This window comes from Macaca thibetana, chromosome 15 (assembly GCF_024542745.1).
Source record: "Macaca thibetana thibetana isolate TM-01 chromosome 15, ASM2454274v1, whole genome shotgun sequence".
In the NCBI taxonomy this organism is placed as follows: domain Eukaryota; kingdom Metazoa; phylum Chordata; class Mammalia; order Primates; family Cercopithecidae; genus Macaca; species Macaca thibetana.
Window position 1 is genome coordinate 99701437 of NC_065592.1, and position 16113 is coordinate 99717549.

The window sequence follows — 16113 nt, forward strand, 5'->3', positions numbered from 1 at the left end:
AATTTTTTTTTCAGCCAAGAGCAGCTTGCCAAGTTGAGAACAAATCATTCCTTATGGTCCAGTTAACTTTGACTCACTGGCTGAAAGGGGATTACATGACAAAGTCAAGATGATCAAATGATGGGATTGGCCCAAGGCAATAGCATGGTGAAGTCAAAGTGATCAAACAAGGAGCGGACCCTTCTGAGTCTCAACCAGAATCATTGGAGAGCCAGGGGGCTCAGCTAGGGTCTTGGGGCAGGAAGCTCTGATCTCCAGTCATCCAATGTGGTCAGCATTCATTGAAATGGAACATCCAATCCTGGCATAACAGTAATCTGTAGCTACCCTTTCTGTATAAGGGCGTTTTAGTTTCCTTAGACTCAAAGTTCAGCTATGATTCCGATGTAGGGTTTAGTATATTTGGAGAAAATGTATGCAGTGTTGTTGTTTATTTTATTTGTCTGATCCACCAGAGGCCCTGTTTAGATTGTATCAAATTATGCTTTCCCAACACTTATTCCTTCCTTTCCCTTGTGGCTTTACAGACAAAAACAAACAGCAAGCAGCAGGCAGGTGTTCTGTGTTAGGTCCTAGGGATGGTGCTGAGAAAAGTGGGTGTAGTTCACATATCCTTTAGCTGGAGCCAGGGCCCCTGCTCACTCTGCACACCACCCACTGGGCAGTTGAAAGTCTGTTGCACTGACATGTCTTGTTAGTAAATTCCTGACGTCGTGGACCATATGGGAAGCAGGTAGGATTCACTAGGGCAGTGAGTCCCAAAAAGTGAAGGAACTGGGCCTAGAGGAAGGCAGTGGTACATCTCTAGGCTCAGGACTCTGCTCTAAGGAGTCTGCCAGGCTCTGGGCTCCTTCCTGTCACCACCATGCTCTTCCTCGGAGGTAGCTGTCATGGCCAGTATTTACTGTGCTGTCCATACCCAGTCCATCTGCTCTCAGTTGCCACCCAAACTACCCAGCCCCACTGCCTGCCTGAAATAAAAGAAAAACTCCAAATCCTTTGCCAGTTTCAAGTGGTGAAGAGGGCTGAATCCATCATAGATTTGCCTGTGGCCTCTAAGCAGCCCTTTCACCAGTAGCCAGAAGGAGGCAGAGGAAACACCAGGCCTGAGGAGGTGGGTGGCCTCCTCTCCCAGGCCTGACTCAGTTGGTCCCCACTCTTCTAATGGGTCAGTCCCAGGAAGGTCTGAATCCACCTGGGCACCTCCCACCTCCAGCTCTGTGCTTGGCTCTTCCAGCCCATGAAGGAGCAGGCACTGTGATTGGCATCCTGCCTTAGGGAATAATCTGAAAGTGTTGAAAATGCAAAGGAAACAGTGAACGCAGAGTCCACTTCCAGGCACCTTCCCGTTTACCTGGGAGAGAGGACCAAAGCACACCTTCCCAAGAAAACTGGACTTCAAATGCTTCGTAACCAAAAATGCATAAGGAAGGAAAAAAGTTTCGTGGTTAACATCAACCCCAAACCATGTGAAATGCCGAATGCTGTTGCCCCTCGTGGAAAGGGCCGTGTTGACTGAGTCCTGCATGTAGCACCCTGTTGTGACTTTGTTTACCTACCTTTGCTTCAACTTGCTTGGCCTTGACACCGTTTCTCCAAGCAGCATCTCTTTATATGAGCTCCAAAGACCCACTTTGGGAAATACTCTTCTAGATGGATCTTGGACCTTCCTCCTGCAAAGAGGTATCATAGGGACAAGGGGGAGTGAACGAAGGCACCCCCTGCTATCTTTCTAATCTCCCCTCCGTTTAATCCTCAACTGCTCTGATTTGCAAATTTCTTAATGATAAAGAGGTATCTTGAGCTACCTGACACTCAGCATATTTGGTTTCTGTGTTCCGACTTGCAATACCAAACCAGTGCGTGGAGCCCGACCCACGCTGGCCCTGGTTCCTCGGTTATGCCACCTTCTTCTCTGCAGTCTTCCAGGGGACTTTGTCCTTGGGAGGATGCTTTCGCCAAGGGACCCGCCTCTCCTCTGCTCTCCTTGGCCCATTGTGCTGTTCGCCCTTCTCTTTCTGCATCTCATTCCTACCTCTGCGTGTTGTTCTGGTTCCCAGGGTGACGGACTGCTGTTTATCCCCTCGGTAAACTCCACTTTTCTCTGTTGGTGCCGTGGCAACCTGAGCCAGTTGCTCTACAAATCACAGCCTATTTAACCGAGCCCTTGTATTAGTTTAAAATAGTTTTTGGAGGGTTGTACTTTTTTTCATGATAATAATTTTTTTTTAAATCACCTGCTTTGCTTTTTTTCGATGAAAAGTATTGCTTTCCTCTGTCTCGTAGCTTCTCAAAGGGCAGAAAGAGAACAACTCCAAGTGTGGCCTACATTCCAAGGGAATTGTGTACCACTTGGTGCTGAAGTACTGAGTTCCCATACAGGGTTTGCCTTCGTCCTGTGCTGAAATCCGTGAACCTGTTGGGGTTAAGATCAAAGAAGGGGTTCCCGCTGAAGCTGCTTCCTGAAGAGTGTTTCCTCTTCACACGCGTTCTGCTAAAGGTGAAGTCAGTATAGGTACGCGCTGGGCATTCAGACTAGGCAGGAGGAAGATTAGGGAGCCGTATTTACTGGATCGTGTGTAGCATGTGGGATTTGTGTGTTTCCCAGGGTGGAGATCTGCTTCACTGCAGAGACCGGGGAAGGTAAAGTTGGAGGCCAGCAACAAGCCCTGCCCAGCCAGAGCACTGAAGGCATCTCAGTGAGGGTCTTTGGGTTTTGTTGTTTGTGTTGAGGTCCTTCCTAAATGATGCAGAATTTTCCTTGAAAGGTGGGAAATTGTTGCCATGATGAGAAGCAGAGAAGTTGAAAAGTGAGTCCATGCGTGCTGATGGGATGAGAGGGCCCGTTTTTCTGAGCCTGGGACGGGGCCTGCGTTCAGGGTGGCCTGGACAGCCTCACTCCCTTCCCGTGCTCTCCTGTGAGGCTGCTTGTGACCTAGTCACCTTCTGTGTCAAGTCCTTCCTCTGCATGACCTCTGGGGTGATCTGTTAAACCCACCATCCCAGATTCTTGAGTGCTGTTCTGCCGACCCACTGCTGCGTAACAACCCACTCCAAAACGTGGTAGCTGAAAATAACAGTTTATGATGATCTCTTAACTCTCATGCTTCTGTGGGCTGCCCGGACCCAGCTTAGAGGGTTTTGCCTGGGTCTCTCAGGTGGTCACATTGAGAGGTTGGCTAGACCTATAGCCATCTGAAGACTTGATGGCCCGGATGTCCATGACAGCTCACGCACGTGCCTCGCCTCTCACAGCTGCTGTCAGCTCAGCTGGAGCTGCGGGCGGAAGCGTCTGCACACGGCCTCTCCATACAGCCTGGGCTTCTCCCAGCATGCTGGTTGGCTTCCAAGAGGAAGCTCCTAAGAACTCAGGCAGAAGTTCCAGGATCACTTCTGCCACATTCTGTGTGTTAGGCAAGTCACTGGTGCCTGCTCAGATTCAAGGGTGAGAGACTAGAGGGTCACACTCAAGAGAGCTTGTGGGATAGAAAGACGGCTGAGTCCGTCTTTGCAAGATGCTGTCTACTTCCCATCACCTACCTCCAGCTGAAAGCCTCAGCATCTAAGCAAAGCTGCAGGGGCCTTTGAGGACCAAAGGGGGCAAACCAAATACGTCTCCATCCGAAATGAAAATAGCTTTGTTGAGTTCCAACGGGAGAATAAAATGTAGAGACTTAACATTTAGATTTCAAACTTGTTGCATAGAAAAATGTCAAGGGGAAGTTTGGTGCTGCTTTTCAGCTCCTGAAATCCTGTCTTCTTGGCTTCTCTGAGAAGTTCACGAAGCTTAGACAACTTGGTAATTTTCATCCTTTCCGCGTGCTTGATGTGTTTAGAGACAGCAGTGTGCACTCACATGCATGGCCGCATTTCATGTTGTCATCATCCTTGCACAGATGGGAAACTGAGGCTCGGAGAGGCCTCCTGCTTTCTCAAGTTATTGGCGGAGCTGGGGCTGACGTCACTTCATCTGCACAGGGCCCTGTTTGTGTGTCTGGCCCGACACCTCCCTGCCACTCCTCTCTTCCTCTAGAAATATGAAGTAGGCTCTTTCATGCCTTCCTGCCTCTGTCACGCTGTTCCTCCTCTAGGAAACCCTGTCCCTACACACACACCTTCCTCCACTCCTGACTCACGCTCAGCCTTCAGGCACAGCCTAGGAGGCCAGCTTGGGCAGGGGTCTCCTAACTGCACCCTCTCTGCAACAGCAAGAGTCCCCTTTTTTCCTCTTCCCACAGCGAAGTATTTCATGCTTGTCTCTCCCCTAGTCTGGACCCTCAGGGTCTTGTCTCCTGCTGTAAATGTGAATTATTATCAGATGTTAACTCATCCTCGAGAAATCGTTTCTGTTCCTCACCCCTTACCTACAACCTGTAATTCTAATATTCTGGCAGACTTCAAGCTGCCCTGCTACTCTGGCAGCAAAAGTCTTCTACAAAAATAGATCACCCATAAACCACCACCGAAGCCAAGCCAGGGATTTGATACGAGTTCAAAAGTAGAAATTATTTTGTGTTAATGAGAAACCATATTGCAAAGACTTGGGAAGAGCGGAAAGATGGAACGTATCAGCTGTTAGATTTAAACCAGATCTGTTTCCAGCGTTAATGTAGGGAATTCATCGTAATACTAGTTACCATAAATAATTTTTAATTGGCATATGTATTGGTTAGATGCATATTTAAAGTAAAAACATGAAAAAGAAGATGCTGTTTTCGTCACTTGTTTTTGGATCTGCACCCACCTGCTCCGGGTGAGAACTTGTTCCGATGGTGTGTCTGGATCAGGACCAGCAATGAAAAGGTTAGACCCTGGGTGTGGCACCAGCTCATGCGGCAGACATCAGTTGTCATGTCCAGTCAGATTATGCTTTTTCCTTCCATTCTGAATGTTACATCTTCTCTGACATTGTATGTCCACACCTTCGTTCTCCCATGTGAACAGAGCCTCCCACAAATTATAAATAAAGTTGACAGTAAGAACTGACTGGATTAAACAAAAGGTAAACAGGTTTCTTTTTAAGGCACCAGGAACTGTAGAAGACCTACAGAAATAGGAATGCTGCCATCCTTGTGCCTTGACCTTGAGAATCAACTTGGGTTTCTTTCTGATTGTTACTAGAATGCTTCCTGAATGCACAAACGTGGTGTACTTTTATTGCATGGCACCTCAGAGCATCTTAAAGATTTTAATTAATTAAAACACCTTGTGAGTCTTCAATTGAGAAGAGAAGGCAACATGACCCAAACAGATTTAACCACAAACCCCTGCCCTTTGCTGTCCCCTCACAAAGCACTTTCCTAGAGTGATGCTGGAGTCTGTCTGTAACTTCACAGTGAGATGACTTGTATGACAAGCATAAAGTGTACAAGGTCCACACAGCGGTGGGGCTCAGAACCTGGAGCTTTGGAGGCAAATACAATTGAGTTTGAGTTCATTTCTCAGTTATGCAGCTTACTGACTCAGTGATTTGGGACAGTCTTTAAAAATCTCCCTGAGACCTGATTTTCTCATTGGTCAGAAGAGTTGATGATGTGTATCTCATAGAGTTGTGATTATTAATAAAGTAATACGTGTAAAGAGCCTTGCATGTAATCCTGGTTACAGTTTCTTCAGTGACTGCAGAGGTAGTAGTCATATTAGATATATTAGTGAGTCAGAGAAATTAGATGTCAGCCTGTTCTTTATGAAGCTTGCTCCTTTTAGCCATGCATTTCCTCTGTTTAATAAAATTGGTGATTACATTTGAATCAAGTTTTTGAATATAAAACTCATTAAAGGAAGAATGTGTCTCATTATCTTTGTATGTATCTGACCATGAGTAGTTAATACATGTTTATTACATTTAGTGGAAAGTTTTTCATATTAAAATTAATTTGACATCTGTATCTAATGCAACAGACTGTTTTGTCAGTTATTAAATGATGGAGAATGTTAGTGCATTTTTTGGGGAAAAAAAAAGGTTGGCGTATAGTTGACTTTCATTATGTGTGAGAGTTGTTCTCTAGAAATTCACTGCAAACACCAAACCATTGCTCCTAGGAGAAACCCAGGGTTACCTTCCTGTGAGTCTCTGGTCAAATCATTTTTGTCATTTTTGCATAACCTTGTTTTATGTGTGTTTCTGTTTAAAGACATCATACACACACACACACACACACACACACACACACACACGATTCATTAACATTGAACTCATGGCTTACAGCACATTGCGCATGCCTGAATGAAGCTTATCTAACACACAGTCTCTCCCTGAGCCACATCACAGCTTTGTTGTGCTTAGAAACACTAGACAGCACCACACTACTATACTTGGGGGTCATTGTATACAGTGAAATTACCAATAAAAAATGTGACACTAAACGGGCTGCAGAAAGCACACTTGTTTATAGTGTGAGAGCCAAAGCAAGAAGGCAGCTGTTTGACTTCAGCTAGAAACGTGTGCAGCCGCCTCTCCAATTTTCCACAATCCTCTCCAATTTTCCACGATCCGTGCATGTCCACAAGTGACTGTGAAAGTGCCAGAAATATTGACTTGGAGGTTACAAATAAATTTTATGCCTGGTGCAGTGACTCATGCCTGTAATTCCCCCACTTTGGGTGGCTGAGGTGGGAGGACTGCTTTGAGCCCGAGAGTTCGAGACCAGCCTAGGCAACAGAGCAAGACTCCATCTCTGCAGGAAAAAAAACAAAACACAAAACAAAACAAAACAAAACAAAAAAACAACAAAAAAAAAGAAAATTAGCTGGGTGTGGTGATATGCTCCTGTAGTTCCAGCTGCTCGGGAGGCCAAGGTGGGAGGATTGCTCGAGCTTGGGAGGTCGAGGATGCAGTGAGCTGTGATTGCACCACCACACTCCAGCCTGCACAACAGATCGAGACCCTGTCTCAAGAAAAGAAAAAAAAAGTTGCTAAGTAGGTGAAAAAGCAAGTACAGAATCCATGAATAATAAGGATCACTTATACTGCTTTATCAAAATTAAATGTCATAGCATACAAAGAATTTCTGTTTTCCAGTAAAGAGCTACTTCCCCCCATCCATTGAACAGCCCTAGCTATAGTAATGGTAATTAATGAATAATGCAGCCAACCGTATCATTGTTGATTAGTGACTGGCCTCAGTGCGTGGGTGTGAGGAGGGGGCAGAAGGGACAAGCGCCCCCAGCGTGGTTGCGGCAGTAGTCTTGCTGCTTTGTGTGCTGTGGCTTTGCTCCCTGGTCTGTGTGAACTCACCCTTGAATCTGGATCACGGTATTCCTCTGCGGGCACACGATTTAGGAATCCTTACCAGCAAAGTAGACACACAAGCTGTTTTTTTTTAAGTTGTTGTTGTCTTTGGGGAGGCAGAGGATGGGTGAAGAGGAGCTGTCCCCCAAAGGAGTCCCGATCCAGGGAGGAAAGCGGGTCCAGGCCCAGCTGCCCAGGAAGGAAGGGATCAGAGCAGCAGTTCACCAACAGTCCAACTCGAATTAGACCTCACAAAGCAAATGACTGGTTAGGGAAGAGTTGCTCCTCCAGGAGTCTGTCCTCACAGTTTGCCGACTGCCTGAGGAGACTGCGCTATGGAAATGCCTGACAGGCTTACTCAGCACACACAAAGGCCCCCAAAGGCCCCCAGGTGGGCCTGGCTGCTGGCACTTCGGCTCAGCTTGTGACTCTGAGCTCCCAAGGTCAGGGCCAGCCTGCCTGAGCAGTTATAAGTGACAACACACCCACTGAGTGGGGACAGGCAGCAAAAGGAGGAAGGGAGTGAGGATTTAGCAATAGTTGTTCACGTTGTTATCACAGTACAGCCCTGTTGTGGGCTCTTTTTTTTTTTTTTTTTTGTACTATGAGGGCTCTTTTCTCTCTGGTGGTCATGAGAGGTAGGTACTTGGGGGGTAATACTGCATCACTGCGAGACGGAGGCAACAGTGTGCTGATGAAAATAACTCCAGTTGTCACAGATTAATAACAGCTAAAAGTTACTGAAGACTCCCCATGGTCAGGGGCTGTTCTAAACACTTCATGCGTATTGGCTCATTTCATCCTTTTCCCTCTAAGCAGGCACTTATTATGCCCACTCTACAGATAAGAAAACTGAGGCCTAGAGTGGCTAAGTCCTAAATAAACCCTGGGTTACACTGCTGGCTCCTAGCCACTACACAATTCTGTTGAACTGTTATGCAGAACCCTTGGTCTACCTCCTCGGGCTCACAGGGTTAGAGATTCAGGCATCGGCCGCGGCATATGTGCATTGTGCATGGACTATGTGAAGTAGGTCTGCACCCAGGGCCTCAGGAGATGCGAAGATGAGCCTGGCAGCCCTTTGTCCTCCAGGCGTCGGCAGTCTGGGAGGGTGGGAAAGGCAAGAATAGGCAGAAAACAGCAGGTTCCCCTGAGGGGTATGGGGGGCTCTTTGGACTCAGGGATATGGCAGATTGGAGGAAAGGGAATAGATTGTTAGGGGTATCAGGGAAGAATAGGAAATGGTATCTTAAAAGAGGTGACATTGCAATAGGTCTAGAACAAGTTTCTCAAGCTCATTCTAGACCCTCATTTTACTCTTTGCAGTCAGAGTTAGCCAGTACCCCAGCATCCACATAGAGCCTTCCTACCCACCAGCCCGTATCCCCTCCTCACCAGCCAGCACTTTTTGTGTGGGGACCCTGCAGTGTGAGTGAGGGATCCATTGTCAGGTGAGAGAGTAAATTCCCCAGGTTTCGCTATAAACTAAGGCGCCACAGTTCACCTGGGCATGAGCGCACATGACATTCAGCACCTGCCTTCATCCTGCCATCAGGGCTAACCTGACTTTACTTACCATCTTCTCATAAATAAAATGGAGAAACTTCCAATATAGAACATTTGGAGGTGAAAACACATGTGGAAGAGTCTTTGTATCCAGGTTTGCATTGAAATTCTTTGTGACTCTCCTGTCAGGAGGATTTTCCTTTTTCTTCCCCCTCTCCCCCACCCGAGATGGAGTCTTGCTCTGTCACCCAAGCTGGAGTGCAGTGGCACGATCTCAGCTCACTGCAAGCTCCACCTCCCAGGTTTAAGCAATTCTCCTGCCTCAGCCTCCTGAGTAGCTGGTCTCGAACTCCTGACCTTGTGATCCACCCACCTCGGCCTCCCAAAGTGGTTTTTTTTTCTCTCTCTGTCTCTCTGTTTCTCTCTCTCTCTCTTGACTTTTTGGTTTTGAATTTTAAAGCACCATGATTGAAACTACTGAGTCTGCCTTGAGTTGTAACTGTGAGACAAGTTGCTATGGCCATGTGTGAGATATGAATGGGCCCAGCCTCTGAACTGTCAGCTGCTTGTTGGTTGGCTGGGCTGGGCTAGGTCTCCTTCTCCTGGGTCCTTTTGAATCTGCCTGGTGGGGACACAATAATATCTTTGTAAGGAGGAGCCTGGACTCTAAAGGAAGCAGCTGACTGTGTTTCGAATTCAGGCTGTTTCCGCTCTTCTCTCCATATGCCCCATCTCTCCACCCTCCACCCCACAGTAGACAGAAGGTTTTTACTCCTCAGAGAAATTGGATTTTGGTTGTAATAAAGTCATTACATAGACCCCATAACTGTTTAAGGTAGCGAGTTCACAGGCAGTCGGTGCTGGCATTCCAGTGTGATTTATTCTTCAGCTTCTCAGCTATCCTGCTGCAGGGGGAAAGCGGGTGTTAACAGCCTGCCATGCAAAAAAATTGACATGGCTATAAAGATCATCCTTTTCTCTGCGTGTCTTCTTCACTGGCCTCCTACTGCTAAAGTAAATGAGTAATATTTTAAAGTATCCATTCTTTAACATCAAAATATTATCCTTAATTTGCTTTTCTCTCTGGCTTTTGTCTTCATGTGAGGATAAAGCCAGCTAAAAATACCTGTGATAATTCTTTACATAGCAGTACTCCAGCAGGTGCCAAGAAACATACAGATCCTGCGATGGACAGATCAACCCTTCCTTGGGCACTAGGGAAGAAGAAAGGGCACCAGCATGGGTCCAGGAGGGTCTTTGCATTGCGTTCCACTGACTATCAGCGGGTACCTCTCACCATCTCACCCGCTTACTGCCTACCCCTTATTATTTTGAGTCAAGTTCTGTTATTACAGTCTTTAATATATGGGAAAGGGAATCTGGTTATTTGCGGTGGCATTTAGGGTGCTTTCCTCTGCAGGAAGTAGAAAACCCATCAAACTGATTTGAGCCATAAAAGGAATTTATTGGCTTATGTCGCTGAAACATCACAGGCAGATGGTTTCAGGCCAGGGCTGATCCAGCGACCCCAAGGTGTCACTGCAGACCTGGTTTCTTCCCTTTTACTGGCTCTGCCTCTGCAGTGGTTGTCTTCAAACTAAGAGTGACTCTCCTCATGGTCCCAAGATTGTTGGCAGCGGCTTTTGGGGGTTCTGTCACACTCAAAAGAGAAAAGAGTCTCAGAAAACCTGTGTCTCTGCATCCTCTAAAGGGTCTTACTTAGGTCACATGCCTGTCATTGTGACCAGGAGAATGGAGTGGACTGATTGGCTCAGCCTAGGTCACATGATCCATATTTACAGTTAGGGGTGGAATCGGCTTCCCCAGAACCACAAAGATCCCTGGGTAGAAATACTTTGAGAAGGGAGGAGAGGGGAGATAATGCCAGAGAGTGACCAACATCTGTCACTTAATTGTGAACAAAATAATAGACCTTTTTCTGTTTGTGTATTTAAATTGGTTAATATTGGTGCTAGAAATATGTTGTTGAAGGCGGGGCTTCTTTTTTTTTTTTTTTTTTTACCAATTCCCTGGTCTCAATCCCTTGTTTTCCAGGCTCAGAGACTAGACATGCAGGAAAAGAGCTTGCTGGAAGTGAGGTCAGATCACAGAGCTCCTTGCTGCTGTCCTAGGACCTGAAGTGGGAGGGAAGGAGGAAAGGACAAATGGAAACATGGTCACTCTTTCAATAAAATATACTTTAAGAGTTTATATTCCTTGCAGCATTGTTTATAAAGAAACATCCTTAGTGAAACTGAATGATGATAAGAAACATCCCTACCTAATTTGTTACTTTTCCACAATTTGAACTTTCCTATTCACAGTTCTCTTGTCCCCTCTGCACCATGCCACGTCCTCATTCAAATCCTGTTTTTTTAATGAACGATAAAGAATCCTCCATCTTCTCTTTTCAGTGGACAGTTTGCAGTTGTGAAGAAATGCCGTGAGAAAAGCACTGGCCTCCAGTATGCCGCCAAATTCATCAAGAAAAGGAGGACTAAGTCCAGCCGGCGGGGCGTGAGCCGTGAGGACATCGAGCGGGAGGTCAGCATCCTGAAGGAGATCCAGCACCCCAATGTCATCACCCTGCACGAAGTCTATGAGAACAAGACAGACGTCATTCTGATCTTGGAACTGTGAGTGCTGCCTGGGCCAGGCTGGGCGGGAGGGAGTGTGGTGGGCGTCAGCCACAGCTTCGTTCCAGCCGGACCACGCCACAGAGAGCCCAAGAGATGGATCAGGAATTGGTTCTCCTGTACAGGGTGTGTGAGAGCCATGCTGCCTGACCTGAAACCCAGCTGCAGGGATCTAGAACAAACTCAAAAGAGCAGCTCCCATCACTGTGGTTTCACCCAGTTTGCAAGAGGGTCTCCCAGTCTTGGGGTTCACCACTTTCTGGGGTTCATCTTTGTCATGAGCACATCTATATTCTGAGTTTCCCGTTAAGCTTCAAACATATGTCCTTCTTCCCTCTCTATTCCTGTCCTCTCTCTTTTTTTCTGCCTTTCTTCCTCTGTTCTATTTATCTCTTCCCCCCATCTCTTCCCCCTCCCTCTATCTTAAACGCATGAACCCCATTTTTAACTGCTGAATCCATCAACACTAATTATATGAATAGGTAAAACTGAGCCAGAATCACTCAAATAGGACTTGTTTTTAAAGCAAGTTGCTGATTTTCTCAGGCAAGCCATGCCCATCAGATGTTATTATGGGAAACTGATTGCGGCGGGTGTGGTGTTTCTCATCTCCCTCTCCCACCCCTCCGGTCCCCAGCTTCCTGCCTGCTGTGCCGAGTGGGGCCCCACTCCCTGTGGCTGAGTCCAGCAGCACATGCTGGTGGGAGAGGACAGGAAGCCAGCTTGGGGCGCACATCTGTCTGTCTCCGGGCTTTTGGGATGGAGGCGAGATGTGAGTGCCTTGAGGGAGGAGGGACGGATGGAACCAAAGAAGATTTGAGGACAAACCCATCCTCGGTGGCTCTTAGTGATGACAGATTCCATCCATTGAATGCAGCCTCTTGAATTCAGATTTGCCCTTTTACCCATCCAACAGTCCTCTTCTTTGCGATCCAATGGCCTCCTTCTTTGCAGACACCTCAGGTATAAGAAGAAATTTTTAAGACCACAGGAGAAGGTTGGCAGAATTGCCAGGCCAGCTCCCAGGCACCACCCTGCAGGTACCTCGACTTTGCAGTCCCAGGTGCCTGCAGTCCCCGCAGCATCTTGTCTCACCACTGGGATTTGGGCACATTTCTGTATGAGTCTTAGCCACAAATTTCTTAACCATAAAATGGGGTTAATAATATCTCAGAAGGTTTATGGGGAGATAAATGATATAAGAATTTTTAAATACCTAACACTGTGCTGCCTTGTAGATGAGATTAATATGTTCCCTCCCTCCTTCCTTCCTTCCTTCCTTCCTTCCTTCCTTCCTTCCTTCCTTCCTTCCTTCCTTCCTTCTTTTCTTTCCTCCCTCCCTTTTCTCCTTTCCTCCCTTCCTCTCTCCTTCCTTCTTCCCTTCCTCCCCTCTTCCAAATCATCATTTCTCAATCTTGGCACAAGTGACATTTGGGACTGAATCACTCTTCCTTCAGGCTGTCCTAAACATTGTAGAATGTTTAGCAGCATCTCTGGCTTCTACCTACTGGATGCCAGTGGCACTCTTCCCCCATGTTGTGACAACTAAAAATATGTCCAGACATTGCCACATGTACCCTGAGGGCAAAATCTCCTGCTTCCCCCTGTGCCCCCACACCCTCGCAACTGAGAACTCTGGCTTTAAAGGAAGAACAGAGCTTTAAGGGGCCAGTAGATTAAGGACTTGCTTGGGGTACAGCAGAGGAAAAGGGACAGATCATGGTATAATCCTCACTGTGGCTTTATATGGCTCCTGGGAGGCAGCAGCCTGGAGTGAAGATGGGGGCTGGGGAACCAGACAGAACTGGGATCAAAATCCAGGGCAAATCCTTTCTTGTCTTTAAGCCTACATTTCCTGCCTTAAGACAGTGAATACAAAGTGCCTGGAAAAAGAAACATAACAAATCACAACTATTCTGCCTTTTCAAATAATTCCCAGGTTGCGCCCAGTGACTCAAGAATGTCACTTATCCTCATTTCATACTAAAATATTTGAGCAATGCCTATGAGTCACTGACCCTCTTGTGCCTGTCGGCATGTACATATTGCGCCTTCAACTTCTGTTGACTGACCCCAATTCACAGATAGTTCCCATTAGGTGCATTTACCCTAGCCTAAATTGGGTGGCATACAATTATTTTTTTACCATTTGATTATGTAAAATTTTTATTTATAATAGAGCAAATATTGGAGGAGAGTTGTGTCATTCTATGAAAGTTAACACATGTAAATCATGTAACCAGCACTCTAATTGGGACTCAGAACAGTTCTCATACCCCTAAATACTCCAGTACTCCTTGTATTAATACTACCCCGTCACACCTACCCTCTGCCACCTAACGCCTGCATGCCCTGAGCTGGTCTTCCTCACTGTTTGTATTAGTCCATTGTCACACTGCTATAAAGGCAGACCCGAGACTGGGTAATTTATGAAGAAAAGAGGTTTAATTGACTCATGGTTCTGCAGGCTGTACAGGAAGCATGGCCGGGGAGGCTCAGGAAACTTACAATGATGGCAGAAGGTAAAGGGAAAGCAAGCACCATCTTCACATGGCCGACAGGAGGAAGAGAGAGAGAAGGAGGAAGTGCTACACACTTTCAGACAACCAGATCTCCTGAGAACTCTATCAGGAGACCAGCAAGGGGGAAGTTCACCCCCATGATTCATTCACCTTCCACCAGGTGCCTCTTCCGATATCAGGAATTATAATCTGGCATGAGATTTGGGTGGAGACACAGAGCCAAACCATATCACTATTGTTTTGTCATTTTGAAAATGTCCAGTGAATAGACTTGTACAGTATACAAGTGTTTGAAACTAGCTGCTTTCACTTGGCATAATGCATTGGAGATCTGTGTATGAAGAGTGTGTCCATTTTTATTACTGACTGGTATTTCATTGTATGGATTTTTTATAATCCATTCACCCATTTGGGTTGTTTCTAGTATTTGATAATCATGAGTAAAACTGCTACAAACATTCGCATCCAGACTTGTGTGTGAGCGTAGGTTTTCATTTCTCTTCAGTAAATACCTAGAGGTCTTGGGATTGCTGGGTCGTATAGTAAACGTGTGTTCAACTTTATGAGAAACTGCCAAGCTGTCTTCTAAAGTGAGCAGACTGTTTTACGGTTCCTGCAGCAATGGATGAAAATTCCAGTTGCTCCACCAGCGGGGCTCTCTACTGTTTTCAATTGTAGGCTTTCTAACAGTTGCATCTTGGCATACAGCTTTACATTGTTAACTGCATGATGACCCTAAATGAAAGCTGAGCGAGCTCACTGGGAACAGCTTTTAGATAGAGTGAGCGGGAAGGCCCTTAGGAGCTGGCTGCTTGCTTCACAGGGCTAGACAGGTCCCTGGTTATTTGCTCTTCATAAATTCTAGTGTCCCCTGGGAGCTGACTGTCTTTGCCTCTCCACTACCCAAGCATCTGAGGGGTTGTGATGCTTCCCTTCATGACATGCTTCCAGTCAACATGACTGGACCATGAGGAGCCCAGATATTTGGTCAGAATAATAATTACGTCTGTGAGGATGTTTTCGGGTGAGATTAGCATTTGAATCGGTAGACTGAATGAACAGAACACACTCCTGAGTGTGGGTGGCTGCATCCGATCACTGGGAAGCTCGAATAGAACAGAAAGGTTGACCCTGAGTAGGAGACCATTTTTCCTGCCTAACATGACTTTGAACTGGGACACCAGCTTTTCCTTGCCTTTGGACTTAAACTGAAGCAGCAGCAGTTCCTGCGTCTTGAGCCTGCTGGCTTGGGCTGGAACTGCACCATCAGCTCTCCTGAGTCGCCAGCTTGCCGACTCACCTTGCAGATTTGGGGACCTGCCAGCTTCCATAATAATGTGAGCAAATTTCTATATATGCGTATGATGCGTAGGATGCGTATGCACAGTACGACGTGTGTTTCTCCGGAGAACCCTGATAATACAGTAGCACTAAGTACCTAAGAACAGAAAGTGCGTCTTGGAAGTCTGTCCCATTTTTTATATATTTGCATTACCTTGAAGAGGTGTGTTGTAAGTTTTTTTTCTTTTTGCTATACTTGTTTTGGAGGTTATATTTTATAATTTTTGATAGACTATTGAAGATATTAAATCTGTCCAGGAGAAACAGTCATCTTTGCCTTGGAGAAAATTACCATCCTAAATTCTAATGTCTTTAACAGCAGCTTTAGTCATCAGTGACAGATTCCATTTCCACTTTTCTTTCTTAAGAATGCTGAAGTACGGCGGTGGTTAAGGAGAGAATCAAAATGAAGAACTTGTTCGGAATATAACCCCATGAGGTAATAGTGGCTGTTGGTCTGAATCTTCTGGCTCAGTAATTTTTGAGTTTTTGGATTTACTGCTTTGACATGAGCTCCACGGCAAGTCGAACTTCCTCTGAGGGTTACTGATGAAGCGAGTCCCCTTGTTGAAGCCTGGTGCCTGTCTCTACCTAGATATATGTGAGTTCTCTCCTCCAGACTCCAGGCCTATCCTTCCCACTGAAATAAACATCCCAAACTACACCTTCACTTGATATTTCATGAACCACTGCCACTGACCCAAAAAGGTGTCTTCTCTGTCCTTTGTACAGAAACTATTTGGGATCTGCATTAAAGGTGCGCTTATCAAATCCCAGTCCAGGAGCTGCCCTTTAACATTTTTGCAAGCCTGAAAGTAGCTTTAAAGTCATGTGTTTTTCCCCCACCTGCTTCACTGGAGAATCATTTCACAGAGGA

General features: G+C 46.2%; 1 protein-coding gene across 6 annotated transcripts in view; it reads left to right on the forward strand.

The window, feature by feature from the left end:
- DAPK1 (death associated protein kinase 1) overlaps window positions 1–16113 on the forward strand; it is a 211257-nt gene that overhangs the window by 95120 nt on the left and 100024 nt on the right. For all 6 annotated transcript variants that reach the window (XM_050760947.1, XM_050760945.1, XM_050760946.1 and 3 more), the window contains one exon: window positions 11152–11373. In XM_050760947.1, the coding sequence (XP_050616904.1) occupies window positions 11152–11373 (222 nt within the window). The remainder of the gene's footprint in view (window positions 1–11151; window positions 11374–16113) is intronic.